The sequence below is a fragment of the Amaranthus tricolor genome, chromosome 11 (genome assembly GCF_026212465.1).
Source record: "Amaranthus tricolor cultivar Red isolate AtriRed21 chromosome 11, ASM2621246v1, whole genome shotgun sequence".
NCBI lineage: Eukaryota > Viridiplantae > Streptophyta > Magnoliopsida > Caryophyllales > Amaranthaceae > Amaranthus > Amaranthus tricolor.
In genome coordinates, this window is record NC_080057.1 from 22,635,506 (window position 1) to 22,657,790 (window position 22,285).

The 22,285-nt window shown below is 31.9% G+C and overlaps 2 protein-coding genes across 2 annotated transcripts; one reads left to right on the forward strand and one right to left on the reverse strand.

Moving 5' to 3' along the window:
- Window positions 1–727: 727 nt before the first annotated feature.
- LOC130827406 (RNA-binding protein BRN1-like) lies at window positions 728–8,919 on the forward strand. Its single transcript, XM_057693123.1, has 9 exons — window positions 728–2,564; window positions 2,759–2,841; window positions 4,256–4,307; window positions 4,448–4,573; window positions 4,717–4,796; window positions 7,389–7,571; window positions 7,764–8,088; window positions 8,251–8,394; window positions 8,469–8,919. Exons 1-9 carry the CDS (start codon window positions 2,393–2,395, stop codon window positions 8,594–8,596), a joined length of 1,293 nt encoding a protein of 430 aa, XP_057549106.1. The 5' UTR covers window positions 728–2,392; the 3' UTR covers window positions 8,597–8,919.
- Window positions 8,920–16,945: 8,026 nt separating this feature from the next.
- LOC130827407 (rho GTPase-activating protein 2-like) lies at window positions 16,946–22,073 on the reverse strand. The gene is made up of 4 exons (XM_057693124.1): window positions 21,609–22,073; window positions 19,177–19,297; window positions 18,584–18,934; window positions 16,946–18,209 (listed from the first exon to the last, which is right to left on the reverse strand). Exons 1-4 carry the CDS (start codon window positions 21,974–21,976, stop codon window positions 17,715–17,717), a joined length of 1,335 nt encoding a protein of 444 aa, XP_057549107.1. The 5' UTR covers window positions 21,977–22,073; the 3' UTR covers window positions 16,946–17,714.
- Between the last annotated feature and the right edge of the window lie 212 nt (window positions 22,074–22,285).

The following is a 22,285-nucleotide window of genomic DNA, read 5'->3' on the forward strand; positions in this document are numbered from 1 at the left end:
ATATGGTGTCAGAGAATAAGCCTTATATAATTAGTGCACAACAATTTCATTGTGCTACCACATCAATTTCTTTCACCAACCCACGCTCTTTACTTTTCACTCTAGAAACTCACACTTCCTAACCCATATTATAAACACTTAGTCTTGGAAGAGACAACCTCATAATGAGACCGTCAATTTGGGTCGGTCCAAATTGCGTATATAACAACCTGGGCGTTTTTTTTTTCATTTTCTGGGCATTTTTCAATTTTAATATTAAAGGTATCAATTTTAGTAAAAATTCATAAATGTTCAGAAAATTAAAATAATGTTCGTGAATTGGGCCGGCCCAAATTGACGCTCTCATAATGAGACTGTCTCGTTCAAGTTTTTATGTATTATAAAAAGCTTGTATGTGGCCACCGCGATCATACGACAGTGCAATAAATTTTTTTTAACCCACCAACTCTAAACTACCTACTTAAAAGTTAAATCTCTTACTCCAAGTCTTAATCTTTCTTCATCAAAGGCTTAATTATTTTTTAACTACTTGCTATTCAACTCCTAAAATACCCATTTCAAAACTTAAAATGTCAATTCAAATCTTATGAGAGATTTTATTTTAATGGATTTAACCAGTTATTAACCTGGATAAGTTAAAAATGACACAAATCATTTTAGTGGCTCTAAAGTTTTAAAAATACTCAACAATTTAAAAAATATAATTAAAACACCCCTAACCCCCAACACTCCTATTGACTCCATCACCACATCTTTCCACCTCCCCTCTCCTCCTATGAAAACCACCCTAAAACCTCTCGCGACACAAAATTACCACTAACGCCATTCCATCTTAGATGTAGAATTCACCACCACCATCAATTGTTTGAAAAACGCCACTAACTACCACCCCATCAGCAAATGACCTGTTTGAGATTTATGGACTTGTCTAGCATTGAGGTGGGGACTGGAATGCAGAGTCTGCCACACGCTTTGCTACGACTTTTCTCACATTCCAATCAGGTGGACGGTGTTGGGTGGATTTGTGAGTGAGGCAAGTTTGGAATTGTTGATTAGCGGCTATGGGCTGAGGGGAAGGTGTTTTAAAGTTGGCAGGTAAGATTGTGGTTGTTTGCTGAAGGAGGGGTGGGTTTATAGGTTTTTCCTTGTTATTTAAAAAATTGCAAACTAAAAAAATCAAAGTTAACTTGTTCTATAGATTGTAGTTCATTCAAGACTACAAAATTAGATTGCAAGGAAATTTCACATGGTAGCATAGGAAATTTTATGAAACGCTAATTGTAGCACTTTTGTAAGACTTTTCCACATTGTAGCATCTAGTTTATGCCTTATCTGACTGTCGTAGTATTTTTCGTTAAATTCTTGTCAATTTTCATTTAATTCACCATTTTGACGTTTCTATTCTTATTAAGTGTTGGTTGTTGTCTTTATAATTTGTCCTAAATCATATTTATGCTCCCAAATGTTTAATTCATGGTGAATTAAATAAAGATTGACAAGAATTTAACGGAAAATGCTACGACAGTTAGATAAGGTATAAACTAGATGCTCCTATGTGGAAAAATCTAACAAAAATGCTACCATTGCGTTTCATAAAAATTTAATGCTATCGCGTGGAATTCCTCAATTTTTAAATATAATATAAAGTTAAATTTTTTGTAATTAAATCACACAAAAGTTAAAAATTATAAAAGTAATTTTCCCTTTAAAAAATTTATTTTTTTTATATAAGAGTATTTTTTTCTTATAGTATATTGATAGACTTTTTAATTTGAAATTGTGACTTCGCACCTTACCTTAAATTAATTTTTGGATGTAATAGAAATTGGATGAAAAATTGACCACACTTTTTCTTAAAAAGAGAATTGAATCCAAAAATGGGCAAAGCAGCAATTTAGTCATAACAGCCGAAAAAACAATGCTTTGGGATTGGACAATCTTAAGATCACATCTTATGATTTTGGACGACATGGGCCCCACTTCATCCACCCTGTAATTTAATTATCCATCAACTTAAAAAAATTAATTTAATTGAAATAAAAAAATAAAAATAAAATCAAAACACACGGAAGGTTATTTCTGTCTTTTCAGATTTATATACCCTCTTATTTAGATCCGATCATCCAAATCGTAAAATATTTATTCATAATCATAAGGGTAATTTCGTAAATACATTAAATAATCAAGGGCGTAAATTCGGATTGACGAGAAATTAAAATAATAATTTACCGGACGATCCAACTTTGCCATTTAGAAAGACGCCATCTTCAGACAAAGAAAGAGGAGAGAGAAGTAGAAAGAAAGCGAAATACAGTTGCTGAACAGAACAGAGGAGAGAGAATATACTAACACTAGGAAGAGGAGGAGGAGGAGGAAGAGGAAGGTGTTAACAATGGCGGAAGAGCAAAAAGGAGAGCGGAAACACAGCGAGGAAAGCGTCAAATTATTTGTAGGTCAAGTACCTAAGCATATGACGGAAGCTCAACTTCTCGCTATGTTTAAAGAGTTCACTTTGGTTGACGAAGTCAACATTATCAAAGATAAAGTTACTAAAGCTTCTCGAGGTTTTATAATTTTTCATTTATCTGAAATTCTTTGTGTTATTGCTGTTTTTTCGTTTACGACTGTGTGTGTTGGTGATTTGATCGAGGGTTTTTGACAATGCGAGCTGATATTGGTTGATCTGAGTTCAGATTTGTGTCTATTTTCTTTTGTTGTGGTGTTTTTGATGGTGAATTTGATTTTTTCTTGTTATTAGGATGTTGTTTTGTGATTTGTCCGTCTAGAGAAGAAGCAGACAAAGCTGTCAATGCTTGTCATAACAAGAAGACGCTTCCTGGAGTAAGTTGCTCTTGATCTCTCTTAACTGCTTTTTTACTTGTTCTTATCTATGATCTACTTCGCTTTCTGTATTTCTATTTTAGCTGTTCAATTTATTCAACTAGTTGACTTTGGTTCATTGTTTATATTAGCCCGCCAATCTCAATTAATGTTTGTCAAAACATAAAATCGATGATGTATGCATGGTAGAATCCTAGCCGCTAAGCGTGCTTCTGGATTTAGACAATTTTATCCTACTCCTATGGTTTATAATGTATTGTGCTTCGGAAGGCAAAGGTCAAATTTGCTCGTAAATTTGATTTCTATCTAGATTTGTGGTTTCTTTCTTTCACCTTGAAAAATTGTGATGTTTTGGTTGATTAATCTTACACAGGATGCTATGGTTCTGCATTGTTATACTTCTGATTAAGTAAGTTCGTCTATTTTATGGAAGAACCTGTGAGTGTGAAGTGGAGCTGTAAAGTCATCTGATTACATGCTCAAGTTAAAATTCCACATTCTTTAGAGTGTTCTTACCATCTAATTGAATTTTGTGAAGTTTTTGTTTTTTAAGAGAAATTTTAAAAGCAATTCTCTTTGTTTCTAGAATTCATAAAATATTTTTCTATTTCGGCAAATGGTTCATGTATGTTAATTTTATTAATGGTCGGTGGTAATGGGTTGGAGATGAGAGTGGATATGCATAATATTGCCGGCATCAGTATATTGCAACCATATTATTAATGTTTTTGAGCTCACAGCGACCGAAATATAGGCTGCGACGACACAAAACCATCCACATTTGTTCATTTGTTGTATTGGAGCTGTTGTATATATAAAATTTCCTTGCTTTTATGTGGTGCGTTTTGATATAAAATTATACTTAGGATACTGGATTCTGTATAATGCTTTGTAGCTTGTAATATTGAAGTCTGCAATTCTATAATGTGTTACTATGTTATTGGTCTCTCCTGTATATGGGAGCTCCGTTTCTATCGCTGTATACTTGATGCCACACTTTAGGTGATCTGTCATTCAAAAGGCTGCCGTCTGCTTTTAGTTTTGTGCATGCGATGCAATTGGACTTGTGCTATGTAAACTTGACGTCAGGCTTAGATGATCTGTCATTCAAAAGGCTGTTGTCTGCTTCTAGTTTTGTGCGTGGCATGTCATTACACTTATGCTTTGTAAACTTGACATCAGCCTCTTAGGAATAAGAATTCAAATGTTTTGAGCTGTTCCTTTTCCTTTGTTGCGTTGATATGATTCAAATTTGTTATGTGACATCTGACATGGTTATATGTGTAGTTTGTTTATAACATTTTGGATATGTGCTTCTCCTTCTTCTTACTTTTAGTTCTAGCGCTTATGCTATATGTGTTCAGTATAAATTTTTTCTCTTGTTTTTTAATCTTTCCCTACTATATATCCTCAGGCTTTGAGTCCCTTGCAAGTGAAGTATGCAGATGGCGAACTGGAAAGATTAGGTCTTAATGAATTCTTGTCCTGAGTACCCTCTTACATAATATATCTTTTATAAATTTGCAACATCCCAATTTCAGTCTCTTTATGTAAGACCTTATCCTTGTTTCTGTTCTGACTCAATGTTCCAAATTTTATATGCTAGAGCACAAGCTTTTCGTTGGCATGCTTCCCAAGAATGTCTCTGAAACTGAGGTTTCTGCTTTGTTTTCTCAATATGGGACGATAAAGGAGTTGCAAATTCTGAGGGGGTCTCAGCAGACAAGCAAAGGTTGCTACATTTACGTAATACCTTATTTGAAAATTTTGTTCCAATATAGTTTCTTTGCTTTTATTTCATCGTGATCTTCGTGTTATGCATGCAATGTTATAATTGGTCACTTGTTTATGTCAATGTTATGTCATTTGTGGCAGGATGTGCATTTTTGAAGTATGAGACAAAGGAGCAGGCTCTTGCAGCAATGGATGCTGTCAACGGAAAGCATAAAATGGAGGTTTGCTCTTATGTCTCATTGTCAACTTGTGTTGTACGCTTGAAACCAACTGAGCAATTTTCTTGTAGAATCATATTGTTTATATGATTTGATTGTCTGTTATTATATGTGATGATCTTGCTGCTTTCTTGATACATTTTCTAGTTAACTGATAAGCTTACTGATTTGATTTAACATACATCTTATCAACGTTGGATATCAGACTAGTCATGGTTAATCTTAGATCAAATGTAGCTGGATTTTGCTATGAACTGGCGAATTTAATCAAATAGTAAATCTGAAAATATCAAATAAAATAAAATAAACTGAAATTAAATTTAAAATGAGGTAAAATTGGTGTAATTAGGATAATTACAATCAATTTGTAAAAAAAGAAAAGATAGTTTCGAAAAGCTTGAGATCTCTCAATTTAGTATAAAACTCACCCACAATATGTTTAACAATTTTCTGGATGGTAACTACCTTTCCACTTCCCCCTATTTATAATAACAAATCCACTTAAAACTAACTTAATGCCCAAATCCCTATTAACTTAGTAATTAACTAAAATAACCTTAAGCCTATCATCCAAAATACCAGTTCATTGCAGATTTTTAGTTGTCTTTCCTATTGGCTGGTTTAGGATTGTCACTTGCTGAGTGCATTTTCATCTGTACTGTTGAGTCACTTGATTAGTGTCTTGTGGCCTCACAACTGTATTGAGTTTACTGGTGTCCGTCTTATTGAACTGGGTTCTTATGAATTATCATCTGAGCATCAATTGGCAATATGTAAGCCACCTTGAATATATGGATAATGAGATCAACAGATGATTACAAATAATGGCAGGGTAAAGATCGAAAAAAGGGCCTCAAATATTTTTATCCTTTTATCCCTAGTAGTAAGAAATTTTCAACAAATGGCTGTGCATCGTCGCTTCATGGAATTCCAGAATGTCCATACTTTACTAAAATTCTCAGAGATATTAGTGTCAATCTATACTGCTAAATATTTCTGGGAAGTTCTCTAAATACTAGTCAAATGCTATTAGAAAAGACGGATTTAGGAACACCCATATACAATTCTCCGCCTTTTCTTAATGTTCTTTATCGTTAATGTGGCAATGAAATGTGGGGACAAGAAAAGAAATGTGGCAGTGAGGGTGGAAAAAAACACGTAAAAATAGAGAAAATATAAAAAATAATTTAACAAAAAAGGAATAAACTAAAAGTGTAAACAGAAAGAATAGATTAAAATTGTAACTGTAAAGAACTTTGACAAACCGGGATTATTCTTTTCTAAAGATTGGATACAACTTTTCTGCTATTTTTTAATCTGGGGTCGTTTTCATGGCATCTAACTAAGCTACTAGTAGTATAATTATTCTTTTACACTTTTAAACTGTATAAATGTAATCTTTCTTTGGAATTTTCGTTTCTTTTGCTTTTGATCACAATCTTTCTTTGGAGAAATAGTAAAGGGGCATTTACTAGGGAAATAGGGAGCTCACCTAATCATGAATGACCTGTTCTTTATTGCATGAACTAAAATATATATATGTATCCTACCATTTTGCGAAGGAGAAAGAACTATTTAGTTGTAATGATTTTGATGGAGGACAATGATTATGAGTATGATAATTACTGACATGTATTGTGATTCCTAATAAGTTAACTAACTAGTAATTAATTTGTGAAAAACAAACAACTCTAATAATTTCCTCATAGGAACAAAAGTTGAAAAAACTAACTCTAATAGTTATGTTACCAACATGGCAAACTATAAGTGCAATTAGAAATGGAAGGTCACTAATACAGACTCATACTTATAATGAAGTGTAACTTGACAAAAAAAGACTTCAAATCAAACTCCATGTCAACACACATAGATATATGTCCTGCAGATTCTATCTTGATTAAAGGAAAGCTGCCTAAATGTCATCTACATGAAACGTTCTTTATTTGGCCATGCCTGTATATTTACTTGGTCATATTTTGCCTTACAACCTTGTCCCAAATCTTCTTTGGATGTCTCTTCTGCTCATAGTTCACTTGGAAGAGATGCCTTATCCTAATATTCCTGAAACATTTAAGTGTCCTTGGCCTCCTTAGTTTTTGACTTACATGTATGTGAAAAGATCACCGTGGCCTCTAAGTATCTTGTTGGATGTAGACCCCATGTAGATCTAGTGTTGTACTTCTCTGCAGTTCTCCACTAGGGTCCCAAGTGATGTAGTCTTTTAGTATATAATATAGATTCCACAATGTTATCAAAGTAGCTATTTCATATTTGAGAATTAAGATATGAGTATTGTTTTTTCACCCTATTCAATCTGCTTCTCACTTTTTTTCCTGTGTCATGAACTAGCTATATACCCAACTAGTTGTAAAATATAATGTTTTCCTTCTTTGATATAGGTATTATCGTGCTCTGATAGCATCTTCCTAGATTCTAGTATGGTATTTAAAAGATTTTTTAGGCGAAAACATTAGAGAATTTTTCTTTGATTTTTTTCCTTCTTATTTTTGATTAAGAAATGTTGAGGTTAACTGTGAGGTTTGTTTGATTGGAGTGCTGTATTTTTCATGTAATAGAAACTTTTTCTCCTGTCAGGGCTCGAATGTTCCTTTAGTAGTTAAGTGGGCTGATACAGAGAAAGAAAGGCACGCTCGAAGGGCTCAGAAGGCCCAGTCACGTGCTTCAATTGAAGCAAATGGTGATCCATCACAGCAATCTTCTTTATTTGGAGCCATGCCAATGGGTTATGGTCCTGCATATAATGGTTACGGATACCAGGTTTGTTTTATTAACAAGTTATCAATTTTATGTCTTTTGTGTAGCACAATTATTTTTAAACATTGCTTTAGGAATGGCCTCACATGTTTTTACTTATTTTGAGCATTAGTTTATGGTGCTTCTGTTGGTTTAGTTTTTAATTGTGATCTTTTTCTTGCTTTCGTCTGTGGTGTCTGTTTATATATATATTAGGCTCCTGGCGGTTACGGAATTATGCCTTATCGCTTGCCCCCGATGCAAAACCAATACCCTAATATGGTTTCTCCAGTAAATCAAGGAAATGGTTTACGCGGTGTGAGACCTGATCTTTCTCCGGGTGCTGCACCAAGAAACTATGTTGGATCCGGTTATCCTGCTGTTCCAAATCTTCAATATCCTGTGCCATATCCCGGAGGGATGATGAACCACAGACCGGTTAATAGTTCTCCAGGATCCATGCAACCTAGTGTTGCTAACAGTCCCTCTGGAACCTCTCCTGGTGCAAGTCCAAGTTCAAGTTCTGTAAGTCAGGTTGAAGGTTGGTAAATTTCTCCTTAACATTTGTTTGGTTTCAAATGACTTTTTATTTGGAACTTTCCATTGCTTCATTTTAACACTACTGGCAGCTATTCATATAGCATATATGCAGTCTTGTTATACAATTGGTATTGATTATTGCGTATGCTTTCTTATAATCTAGGACCACCTGGTGCTAATTTGTTTATATACCACATACCTCAAGAATTCGGTGATAATGAATTGGCAAACGCTTTTCAGCCTTTTGGAAGGGTCTTGAGTGCCAAGGTATTTGTTGATAAAGCAACTGGCCTCAGCAAATGTTTCGGTATGTCATTCTCTTTCTAATGCATAAAGCCAACTTAGTCAGAATGCTTGGATCTTATTATGTGCTTTTTACAGGATTTGTCAGTTACAACTCACCTGCAGCTGCACAATCTGCTATTGGTATGATGAACGGTTTTCAATTGAATGGTAAGAAGTTGAAGGTTCAGCTTAAAAGAGATAACAAACAAAACAAACAGTATTAGTTTGGACGTATACCATGCATTGGATGATGGTCTGCCATATAGTCTCGATTCAAGCAAGAGAAGTGGGTGGTATGGAGAAATCTGGTTCCAGTTATTGGTACATACCCAATTGAAAGTTCCAGGGGGTTTAAAGTCCCACAAACTCATAGCTGTTGTTGCAAAGCTTAGATGACCAATTTACTTGTATCTTATGTATCAAAAAATTCATTTGGATTTTTAATTCTTAATTTATTGATTCTTCCTCGAACAACTCTTGCGGCTATGACTCTGTATATGTCTGCAAAAGAGAAAAGAAAAGGGTCATTTCTTCATTATTTTTCTCATTAATTTCTTGGATTAACTACTCACTCTCCCCCTACCCCTCCCTTCTATTCCTATGAAGTGAACCTTTTTTTTGAAGTTATTGATACTTCACATACTGCTTCACTAGAAATTTTTTTAAGCTGCAAGTGTTTCTCTAATATGTTTGGATTGTTCTGTTGCTGGTGTGTTTATATTGTCCATGAATTGGATGCCGAAGCAACCTTGAGCACAAGACTTATTCATTGGACTGTTAATCTCGCTAGACTGAAGAATTCTCGCATTCGGCAGTGCTATCATGAGGTAATGTATGGTTTATTATTATTATTATTATTAGAAGTTGGATAGTATTACTATCATTTGAATTATTTATTGTTATAAATAGTCAGTCTTGTTTTACTTTATTCATGCTTCACAATATGCCAAATTTGTTTTATGGTGTGCACATAGGAATATAGGATATAGGATTGCCTGACTTTTAATTTGATTATTATTTTTTATATAGGTGCCAATTTCCTTGGGATTTGTACTTCACTGGAGATAAATAATGAAGAGAAAGGAAGATTGCAGGTATATTTGATTGAACATTATTTTCTTTTGTTTTACAGATGTGGTTTGAGCTTAAATCAGAAGTTGCAGCATTAGAGTAACTTGAAGTCCAAATTAATAATTGAAGATTTCTTCTGAAATAAGTCTTTCATCTGAAAAAGACTGGATCCAATCCTGATCATCTAGACATCATCATGAGTTGGTAAACAGCCTTGATTGTTTTTTAGAAGTCTAGCCAAAGCGTTTTTTTTTCTTTGATAGTAACTAGCGAAAATTAATGTGAGTGCTTGATTGAAACATGGGTTAATGTTATTTTATGGAAAAATGATGCTCTATGAATGATGATATTCCAGAATAAATTATTTTTTTAATTTTCACAATTCTTGTTTGAGTGTTTTTAGCTATTTCTCCTGTTTTGCTTAATTGTGATCGTAATGCTGATTTAGCTCATCAACTTGTTCAACTGTGATTTGGTGTAAGCTGACAGTAGTATGCAGCATTTGATGTCTTCCCTTTTAAACATTTTAGACATTAAGGCAATACCTGCTAGAAGAATAGCAGTAGTAACTTCCAAAGCTATATGTTGTTTTGCATATGGATCCATACTGTTAATGCTATAAATTGCTCTTTAAATACGACTGTTATTTACATTGTTATTTATATCTAGTTATGGCCTTATGGGTTGTTAAGTAATGAAAATGTCAATTTAAGAATATGGCCATTATTTTAGATGGCTTTGGATTATGAACTCAGATTCTCATACTTTTACAACTCTTGCTTAAAGGTGACGGTGTGACTGCATGCTTGTCTCCATACAGTGCTTATGATGATTGGTGAATCTACTTCAAGCATAAAAGGTTAGACTTGAGCTGCCTTCATTTCTGTTAGTTTCCCTTCCAGAAATTGTTATCATATGGATCGTCTAACCTTGACATTGAGTACTCCCTCCCTGGAGAAAGCTCCCAAAATTTGGTGCGTAATGATTTGTTTGTAGTTGAAGAATAAGATAAGATACAAATGAATAGTTGAAACGAGTGGTTAAGACAATGAGAGTAAGTTATTAAATGAGATTAAAAGAAAAGAAGCTGATCATCGCCAAAAAAGAAAATAGCAAGTGGGACGGACCAAAATAGTTAGTGAAATATTTTAATGGGAAAGAGGGAGTATTATCATATGATTTTAGCGAGAGGAATCTATCCGGACCTGCTTAGGCCATGACTTAGATCATTAGATAAAAAACTCATTAATATTGAATTGAGTCTAGTTAATTTAATACATGTAGAGATGAGTTTTTGACCCATCATAACTAATATCTTGAATTTTCTTTGATTTTAGCCATCAAACCTTTTCTTGTACCATTGTTGGTTGAAACTTGAATTTTCTTCAAAATGTAAAATATTACAGAAGGGATATTAAAAACTTTAATAATAAAAATTGAATCCTTCAATTTTCCTCCTATCTCCCCTTTCTAAATTAATGGTATTTTTTTGTACAAATTTTTCCAAAGTCAAGGTCCTAGTCTTTAGCTTTCCACGTGTTAGTTCAAATTTCTAACAGGTGGTGTATTATCGCAGTAGAAATATTAATGATTGAAAATAGCAATTAGGCTTTAAAATTAGCATAAAATATGGCCAATAATCATAAAGGAGTATTGAAAAATGTAAGTACCTACATTGGATTGGTTATGTTTGAAGGTGCATAGTGGCCTACAATTACAAGACACAAGCTGGTTACTTATGGGAGTTATATTCCTAATTATTGTTTTTTGGACAATTTTGTAAACATAATTACCCTAACGGTCCGTTTGGTTAGTGATATTAAATGGCGGCAATGCGAATAATTTATAGTGTAAAGTTTCATCAGAAGTTCCATATCATTCCCACGGTAATGAATGATTATAAAAAAGTTCTTTTGTTTATAAATTTCCATTACCACCTAATACAACATCTCCCAATGGTAATGCATTGAAATGAATTTTATGATGAAAATGAGATGTTTGAAATCTGGTAAATATGACCGTCAAGGTAGCCAAGATATTTTTCAACAAAAATTATACTAGTTTTTCATTTTCATTCTCACTTTTTATTACCACCTACTAAACGAACCGTAATAGTAATTGATCTATAAATCTAACTCTTGGAGTATTATCTATGTATGGTTTAATTTCAATAACACGTTATTTTGACTATAATCATTTTTTCTGTCAAAGAATAAATATTTTAAAAAAGTAAATATTTTATTTCTGTAAATGTTACGCAAGATATTCTTCATCATTATAATGCTTTCTATTTCTATTATAATATCAATTTAGTTTATTTATAAGAATTTTATACTAATGACTGAATTTGTTCTATGCGGGAACTACGTTAATACACTATATGGCCATGGGTGTTCCACTTAGCAACAAGTACAACTAAAATGTTTTTTAACAGGAGAAAAAGAGGTGCATATGGGAAGTGAATAATTGTATAAATGTGATGCAAATGTGATAAATGCGTGGTTGAGATTTTAACAAAGAGTAGCCCAACAATGAATTGTGCAATATACTATACGGAGATCTCTTGTCGATGAGGTCTCAGGTTCGAAAAAGGTAGAGATATTTGTTTTATTCTTTAGTCTTTGGGTCTGGGAGTCTTAAAGAGGTTGGGAATATTACTTTCTAATCATCTAGGTTGAGCCGGTTAATTTGTTGTTGATTTAACTGTTTTTGATTCTTTGCCGGCGACGATCATGCACAGAGAGTTTACCCAATGCATTAGTTGTAGCGGCTTTCACCAATTTGAAACATTTTTTTAAAGAGTGTGAATAATAGTTAAAAATAGAATTTTGAAAAATTCTATAAATTCTATTGACAGATTAAAAAGTTATTGCAATTTGTATGATAGAAGTGTATGGCTGTTACGAGGTCTTTCTAAATAACTGTGAATGGTGATTTGTGAAGTTAACAAATCACCTTTATGTGGTAGGATTTGACAGGATGAGACTTTAATGATTTTAATTTACCTTTTTTGATTTTATTTATTTTATTATTTTTTTTGTCTTTTTATAATGATTTACAAATAATGATTATTGATTAGGAATTATTGGGTTTTGCTACCTTGGACAATGATTTCTAGATGGGGTAGCAACAGCATGTCTTGTCTATACCAGTCCCACCATTCTTTATTGTTTCCCTCCTTATCCAATTTGCTTTGGTTTGTTTTATGTCAATATCAAATTCGGTTTGGGAGGATTAAAACTTGGTTAATTTTATGAATTTGACTTTGTTCAAAATAAAAACAATGAAACAGCCATATAAAACGTGTTGCCAAGGCCAATATTTGATGGTCAAGGATACTACGGTTTGCCTCTCAAGATTATGGTTCTGTTCGATTATGACATGAAACACATCATATGATATTCGAGCATTATAGTTATCCATCTCCAAAAAATTATCACAATTATATATTTATTACATGAAGTTTTAAAAAAAATAGCAAAATTTTGTGTGAATAATATTAAAGAAGAGTCTAAATGGACAGATGAGAATAACAAAATTTACTTCTTACTTGTCGTCACCTTTGAACTATGTCATTTTATCATAAAATATTCTTCATTCAAGTTTGTTCAAGTTTCAAAACTTATACTAATATATATATATATATATATCAGCTAGTCTCTTGAGAGACCGTTTATTTGAGACGTATCTCAAGCCCAGCCATTAAAGATTATACATACTTACCGTATTCTTAATGCCTACTTACATTATTCTTAATGCTTACTTACCGTATTCTTAATGCCTACTTACATTATTCTTAATGCTTACTTACCGTATTCTTAATGGCTACTTTCAATATCTTAAATGTTTACTTAAATCATTCTTAACGTTTACTTACAATATTTTAAAAGTTATATAATGGGCTGACCCAATTAGAGATAGTCTCTTAAAAAGACCGTCTCTCACAAGAATATATATATATATATATATATATATATAATATTGAAAAAGTAATACTTCATTTGTTCATTAAGATGTTTTCATTTACCATTTTAGGTTTTTCTATTTGTTGTTCTCCTAAAAAAATTTTCTTTTTATATCACAAATTTTGGACATAATTAATCTTGTTTATCTTCATTTTAATTTTTAATATTTTATTAATGTTTATGATCCTCTTATGTTTTCTACTAACTTTATTTTAACATTTTTATATTACTTAAAGTCCTCACATCCCACTAATTTTATTCTAACATTTTTCAAATAATTATAGTCTTTATATTTTTTTTCTGTTAATTTTTTAAATGCTTGTAGTCCTCTTTTTTCTATTAGATTAATTATTCATAAGATAATATATCAAAATTTTATTTTTTTGTTTAATTTTGGTGAATATTTTTTAAAGATACCAATTTAAGGAACAATAATAAATTTATTTTCAAAATAAATAATTAAAAGTAGAGCAAGAGTAATTGATTATCAAAAAATCATGACGACTGAAAAAGCATGTGAATATGTTTCCTTCTAGATGGTTAATCTTTCCTTATTCAATACTAGGAGTATAAATAAATGTGCCTTCTAGAAAGCCACCATACAACTCATTATCAATTGTATAATATATATGATATGATTGGTCTGATGGTCTCCCACACTCATGAATCCCATATAAAACTAATCAAGGCCATCCATTTATTCATGATTCATTCCAATGGGAACAGTTAACCTTTTTCTTCTCTTCTACCCACCATTAAAGTTCAATTCCACCTAAGGATTTAAATACCTTTCTTCAATATATATGTATTTTTTTATATATATATACTAAAAAGATTAAAAAAAAAAAAGTAAAATTTCAAAAGTGCACAAACATACATCATTGTTCATCTTCTTTTGTTGTATATGGTTATGTTTTTGTATATATAATGTTACTAAGTATCTTACATTCTAGCTTACAAAAACTCCACTTATTTCTATTTTTTTAAGTACATAATACGCCGAGGAAAAGAGAGGGTTATAAGAGGGTACGGCAAGAATCGAATTTAAGACGTTAGCAAGGTGGTACATCCAACAACTTAGATAATAGCCGATTTTCTAAAAACCTTTACTTATTACTTATTAGCTATGGCAAAAAAGGGTGAATTAAAGAAGGTGTTGGCTGATCTTTCTCCTTTCTTTCTCTTAGAGGCTGGTGGTGATTCAGAAGGTGATATTGATTATCATGATCATGATTATGGTCATAACATGATGATGGTGATGGGGTTTGGATGGAATGAAAGTGAAGAAGATTCTGAATCATGTAGCTATGATGTATGTGATGCAACATCAAGTACTAATACAACATCACATTCACATTCCCCCAACATTAATGGAGAAAATGATGTATTGGGGATCAAGAAAACGATGCAACATCAAGAATTACATGGAGCAACTTCTATACACCATCATGATCATCATCATCATCACAATGATCATCATCATAACGATGATGATGTTGATTGTAAATTGATGATCAAGAAGTCAAAAAAAGGTAAGCAAAGTAAAATAGAATGCTCAAGCACATCAGAAGTTATGTCAACAGCAAATAGCAATAGCACAAGGAGGAGGTCGTCATGTATTATTGATTCAAATGATGGGAAAAAGATGAGTGAAAAAGAAAAGAGTAGACTCTTCTGGGAGTCTTGCTTGGCTTCTTAGTATTTCTTTATTCTTTTATTTATTTTATTAAAATGGAAAATTTGATATAATAATCTTAATTATCTTCATTCACTTCAATTATATACCTTTAACTATCAATTACCTCGGTATAAAATTGAATATTAGAGTAATGAATCACAATTGAATAACTGTCATACTGATAAAAGGTAAATGTGGTTCATTTTTTAATACAACTCTTATATTCAGATTTATATCGATATATTCTAAGTGGATAAGAAATCATTAAACTTGTTAATATTCAATTTTTTCTTTTTAAGTTTTTATATGATTCTTATTTTATCATGCTATAATAAAGTAACTAGGGCTTAGTGGGGTCCAATTTATAAATTTAAATTACTTTATATGTGCTAAAATTTTCCCTTTATGGTTTATTCTAATAAATCATATTCATCAAGTTAGGCATTAAAATGGGAAACCCAAAAACAGGCTTTGAGCTTCTCAACAACAAAGAGACAAATATGAAATATGTAATTAGTTGAATACCAGCTGGTTTTCATTTTGCTCTTTATTTTATAAATCTTGTCTCACAAGAATTGCTACAATTTTCTTTCGAGTTCATATCATCAAAATTGCAATTTTATTTTTGATAATGATTCGCACTAATTCTCATCCACATACCATTTAACTTATTGTTTATCTCATTTATATGTATTTCTTACTTTTTTACAAAAATATAAATATCTCCATACTTAAACCTTAATCTTCAGACTCTGCCACATTAACTTTCCTCTAACATTATATCTATTTTTTAATATTTAAATTCATAGAAAACTCTTTAACTTTATACTTTATTAAATTTTATGTGATAATCCTGAATTTTCTGCTTTTCTACGTCGTACACAAACTTTTTTTAATTCACGTGGTAACCTTGACCTTCTAATTTTTCCACGTGGGAGACAAAAGAGAATTTCTTTGATTAGCTTTACACTATTTTAACCCAACTTAGTGACATTTTTTTTCATAAAACAAACATTGTGATCAACCTAAATGACCACATATTTCAACATTTAGTCGAAATAGGTACTTAATTTAAGCAAAAACTTAACATTTTGTCTATCATATAAAAAAGTTGGAAGCTCAAGATCACCACCTAAATTTAAAAAATATTTGTAAAAAAGCCAAAAAATCGAGGTCACCACGTGGAATGTCCCATTTATAAATAATACTCTTAACTATTGCTCATGGTCTCAAAATATCCCAAACTGTTATTTAACCCTATATACCCCAAATATTGAAATATTTAACCTTTATACTCCCGACTATTGCTCATTGACTAAAAATACCCAAAAACAACTTGTTGAAAACAATGTGCTTAGTGTTTGGTTATGTTTCTAATACATGTTGAGGATATACAAAGTTTAATAATAATTAAAAGTATTTTGAGTTAATTAGCAATAGCAAAGAGTATTATTTACAAATTTTCATATATCATATTCATATTTACTTCATTAAAACAAATCCTACAATATATATGATGTGGCAGAATATGATTTGTAGTAGAAGTGATCTTAAGTCAATAAGAATCTTGCCTCAAATCGTTAAAAACAAAGATTCTCCATAAGACTTTGCCTAAGTTTAATCTTTAAACTTAAGTTCGAGTTAAGACTAGGAATAAACGCACTCTAAAGTTTTTATGATTGGCAAACACGCCTTTATTATAGTTGTAGAAATTTCAGAGCATAGAACTATGAAAGAAACGTGAAGTTGCTGCAAATTTTACCAAATTAGGAGTAATGATGGTCTAAGCTTAGAAAAACCTTCTTAAAAAGGACTTAGCAAAAGTACAAATTGACTCCAAACCAGACTCAGTAAACTACCAAATACTCAAATACCACAACTTGATCATTTTTGTCCATTGTAGATCAACTAATAACTACTACTTTTCAAAATAAACCAAATTCAACATCTGAAAACAATACTTCTAAAAGTTTAAATTCATGGTTAAGGGCTTAAGGCCTCATAATGGTTATATACTCTAACATGTCCCATCATACGACTAGAAGTGTAGATGCAGCACATGCTCTCCTTATCTACGGCACAAAATATTCCACTTCGAAATGAGGGGTGGATGAGATTCGAACTTGTGATCTTCTGTCACGTAGGCTTTTGATACCATATCAAGGAACCAAAACTCAACCAAAAACTTAAACTTATGGTTAAGGTTTCAGGATATGTTATAAACTCCAACATAATTACAAAAAAAACAACTAAATTTCAATGTTAAATTGGTACAAATAGATCAATTTCCCCTGGGAAACCAATTTCTACAAATCCATACAAATACAATTTTAGTGAGACTTGAACTTTCATGTTCAAGTAATCTACTTCCATCATAAATGGTCAAGGGCTCAAAGTATACAAAGCCCTTTGTCAGCTTGAAAAAGTCAGTGGAAAATTAGACCTCTAATCTTGACTTACTAGGCTAAGAATATTTAAATGAAGCAAAGCAGTCCTAAACTCCTAACCCATCATGAGTTCATGAAATCCTAGCTCCATAAAGCTGTGATCAATAAATACACACAACAAGACAGATTAATGTTGAATAAGATTTTCGAAGCTACCTTGAGAAATCGAGAATCCCTCATGTCAACTGTTGATAAATAATGGCAATGAAGTTGCGGTCTCCACCATTTCGACATCTTTTACATCCTCATATCTATCCGATAAGCTTTTGATGTCAAATGAATTTCCTTTAGTACTTGATCTACAACTCCATCTTTTAGAGTCAGGAATTAATATGTCGGACTCATCCTTTCGATTACTCGCTAGTTTGTTCTGGTCTAATTGGTTCAAGAAGCATTCTTCTATTTCGCTTAAGCAACCATGTTCATCTACATTATGACTATAATCAGCTGATTCATCACAGTCAGAAGCAGACCCTCTTGATTCACAGCTTGTATCCATTTCACGTTGGCTGTGATATTCCTCATCACTCTCTCTGCCTGAAAGGCGCGACGACATAGGTGAATAGCTGTCATCAGTCACAGCCTGTTCACGTTCTCGTAGACTTTTTGTTATTAAGGTTTTGAGCAAGTTCATTACTTGAACAGCATGCATTAAAGCTGTCAATGGATCCGACATCTGCATCGTGCAAAATAGAGAACATATCAGTTTGAATTACACCCAAGAATTATATAGCCAGCTGTAGTATGGACCATGGGGGTGTTTGGCAAATGGGAATGGAAATTGTGTGACTTTTGATTGAGACTTAATATGAGACTCTGAGGCCAAAAAAAGTCTCATCCCTTGTTCGTTATGTTAGACCTTTAGAACGAAATTTTGGGTCTAAAGTCTCAACCTTTTAGAGATTTGTAATCGAAATTCCTATTCCCTTCCTCCAAATCACTCCTGCCAAACAGTATTACATGAGTCATGCTGGGGGCAAAAACCATCCCAATATTTCTGCTTTATTTACATTTGAGATCAGACCTAAATGCAATAGTACTTAATGATACCTGAGTCATATTGGGCGCAAAAACCATAGCAATATTTCTGGCATTCATTTTATTGAATTCCTCATCCTCTACTACATCAGCCATAAGATCAATAGCCCAGTTAAGAAGTGCAGCTTCCATTGGTTTAAGCTGTTTAACAAGCAGGATGTAATCTTCTTCAGTGTTGCATTGAAGAACTTGCTCTGGAGAAAGACCATCAAGCACTCCAGAAGGGAGCTCCCGAAACCAGGTCTTGATTAAGCCGGCTAAACAGTGTACATCTATATCATCTGGCACAATCCCCCTGTTAAGCTGATCTCTAACTTCTTGTTCTTGACCATTTTCTGGGTTTATCCGAAATATTCCTTCTGCCTGCAAATGCAACACAAATCCTTGATATAGGATAGTAAAAGTGAAGTAAGTGAACACAAATTCGTTTACTTTCTTTCAAGCAGCACTTGTATATGCTGTGAACAGGGTCACATTATTCGCTAATCTCCATGCAAATCACAAATTGCGAATCGAACAAAACAAATTATGGTAATTTGGCAATTTTTGGCAAATCAATTGACAAATTATGTTACATTGGTTGCGATGTTTATGAAAATGCATACCTTAAGACCACCTTGGTAGTACAACCTCTCTTGCATTAGCAAAAGTATTATGGGGACACTGTTTCCTTTGGAATCATACGAACATTGCATAGATTCTGCTGAAACACCAAACACGCTAGCACTGCAAAGATGCAGACCAAATGAAGTACCAAGCAAATATTTGGAGATTTTAAATACAATATTTAAGGAAAACACATATCCTTGAGTTTAAATCACTTGAACAAATAGATTGTTGAAATGTAACGACGCATATTGTAGAAGCATTGTTCCATAAAACTGTCTAATTTTTTTGATTGCCTTTGATTACAAAAATTATAATTACTTATAGTATGATTACAAAATACATTGTATATTCCGATTTCTAACATTGTTCACGCAAAAGTCACTTAGTGGCGTTAGCATAATCAAATAAAAACTCTTTCTAAAATTATATTTGGAATGATTAGTTGACTATGCTCACAACAATTAGCACAAAATTTTCACCCACCTATAATCATTTGAGACAACCAATCCACAACAAATTTAAATCAAACATGTCATGTAACATGTATCTGTACATGCAATGAATATTCAAACTAAAATAAAATTATACTTCTCTATTATATAAATAGCCATGAACATTGATAGACCATTCCTTAGTCTCTACTTAAAACAATCATTGATATATAATCATAAAAAATGTGTAAATTTATTCCCACAAGATGTATAAAGATATCAAGTAGGTAACCATCGTGATTTTCAACAAAAAAATCAGAATATTGGATGATGGAGGAGGGAATTAACTCCTCTACAAGCTAGGATAGTTAAACCAAATTACCGAAGGACACGATTCATAATTATTGATGATAACCTAGACGCTAGAGTAATTATTATTATTATTATTATTATTATTATTATTATTATTATTATGTTTATTTATTATACATTTATGTATTTGCGCAAGCATGATTAAGAAGGTAATGCGTACCCTACTCTATTTATGTATCACGTTAGGTTTCTTCAATTCATTATCATCCTATATCTTTTTTTTTCTTCACCAGTATTCGTTTTTTCACTGTAGATTAATGTACAATTTGATAATAAATTCTCAACTTATTAACATTTTAATTTATAAAAGTTAAATCTAAGGAGTGTTTGTTTAAAGGGACTTGGAGGTGGGAATGATGATTTTAAGATTGAGATTGAAAAGTCTCTTATTTGTTTGAAGAGAATGAGATTTTATGAAGACTGAAGAATCGAAATTAAGAAAGAAGTTCCATAAAAAATGTTCGGAGGAAGGGGTTGTATTTTGGATTGCGACTTGAGAGTTAAGAGGAAAAGAATAAATAAGATTAAATTTATAATTTTAAACTACTCTATTATTTTTCAACAAATTCGCATTCTATTCACACCAATTACTCCATTAAATAAAGGCATAAGACATAAAGTCTAATCTCAAGCCTCCATAATACTTATTCCCTCAAAACAAATAATAGAAGCCTCCAATTGATGTATAATGTGATGATAGATTTTTAACTTTGACTTATTATTTGATAATTCTATCTCCAATTCAAAGCAATTGTTCTATTTGATTTATTTGACATTTTTCATCGATTACTTTTAATTTGTATTTTATTCTTAATTTAGATGTTAAAATATAGTTAAATGGAATCTTGTTTAATTCGTCTCAATGTAAATTTAATTAATATTAATTTTTATAATTTTTAGTTATGCATAATTAGAAATATTTAAAACTAAATTAGCAAAATAGATAGTTTGTAAAAGACAATTAATGTGAATTGGAGCAATTACTTAATACTTCTGTCATCAAAACAACTATCTATTTAAACATATCATAATCAACATAATTAATATCTATACATATCATTAAATCTTAAGTTCATTGGCTATTTCTCTAATAAATTCCTATGGCCATTGAATGAGTAATTAAATTGAAATTTTAATCCTAAAGGAGAAGGAGAGTGACCGCTAATTCATTAAAAGTCTTAATTGAAGAGACCTCCCTAGCAACTCTCTCTGGCTTGAAATTTGCGCCTAATTTTACTCTCATTCAACACTCAATTGAACGACTCATGAATAAACTGCACTTACTTATCAATCAAGGAATTCAACCTTTATAATATAAATATCTTCTCTTCCAAAAACACAAAATCATTTAATTCAATCAATTTAGTAATGTAATTAGAAAAATTATAAGTATACTTAATAAGCAAAAACGAAATCACGAACAAATTGATATCAAAGTCAAAAACAATTTGAATTTAAAAATTAAAAACTAAAAATGGTGACAAGTAAATTAATCACCTAGAACTAGGAGCTTTAGGTGGAATTTCAACTTGAAATTCAAGAGGAAGCTCATTATTAACAAGCAAAAACCAAATCACGAACAAATAACTTCAAAAATTAAAAAACAAATTAACGTAAAGAATTACCTAGCACTAGGAACTTTAGCAGGAATTTCAACTTGAAATTCAAGAGGAAGACCAAGAAAACCATGAAATCGATCAAAAGTAACATGAGTAATATGCTGAACATTGGTAGGGCAACCAATTTCCATTTGACGAACAGTAGAAATAACTTGCTGACTTCGATCCACACGACAAGAAACCATGGATTTCCTAATAGTTTCCAAAATCAACGTAAGTAACGAGAGCTGATTTTGTTCATGAGAAGAGGATTTAGATAATGATACAGGACTTTTTGAAGCTCCACCGCCGCATACTCCGCCTTTTGTAACCATTATAAGACCAGTCATTTTTCTTTGGGTTTGTGGAAATTGTGTTTGTTTGTGTGTCTTCATGTGATGAAGAATGGAAAGATTGTTTGTTGTTGTTATTGGGTTTTGTGTGGGTATATTTAAACTTTGGAATTGGGATAGTGCCTTTTTGTATGGGGAATTGGGATTCAAACGGATACTTGTTTTTCAAATTTTGTAAGACTACTTTTACCTTTATCTGCATCTTCAAATATCTATCACAAATTCTTCTCAAATATGGTGTTTGGAGACTATCTTTAATTGAAATGGTTTATTATATATTTTTTTAAAATATTATAAGTAGGCATTAAGAATGATATAAGTAAACATTTAGGATAATAAAAGTAGAAATTA

Excerpts from the sequence above, each read along its gene's own strand:
- LOC130827406 (XM_057693123.1), top strand. The coding sequence starts at position 2,393 with ATGGCGGAAGAGCAAAAAGGAGAGCGGAAACACAGCGAGGAAAGCGTC. Across the intron at positions 2,565-2,758 it reads AGTTACTAAAGCTTCTCGAG|GATGTTGTTTTGTGATTTGT; the intron begins GTTTTATAATTT and ends TCTTGTTATTAG. Across the intron at positions 2,842-4,255 it reads ACAAGAAGACGCTTCCTGGA|GCTTTGAGTCCCTTGCAAGT; the intron begins GTAAGTTGCTCT and ends ATATATCCTCAG.
- LOC130827407 (XM_057693124.1), bottom strand. The coding sequence starts at position 21,976 with ATGAAGACACACAAACAAACACAATTTCCACAAACCCAAAGAAAAATG. Across the intron at positions 19,298-21,608 it reads GCTAAAGTTCCTAGTGCTAG|TGCTAGCGTGTTTGGTGTTT; the intron begins GTAATTCTTTAC and ends GCATCTTTGCAG. Across the intron at positions 18,210-18,583 it reads TTGCGCCCAATATGACTCAG|ATGTCGGATCCATTGACAGC; the intron begins GTATCATTAAGT and ends TGCACGATGCAG.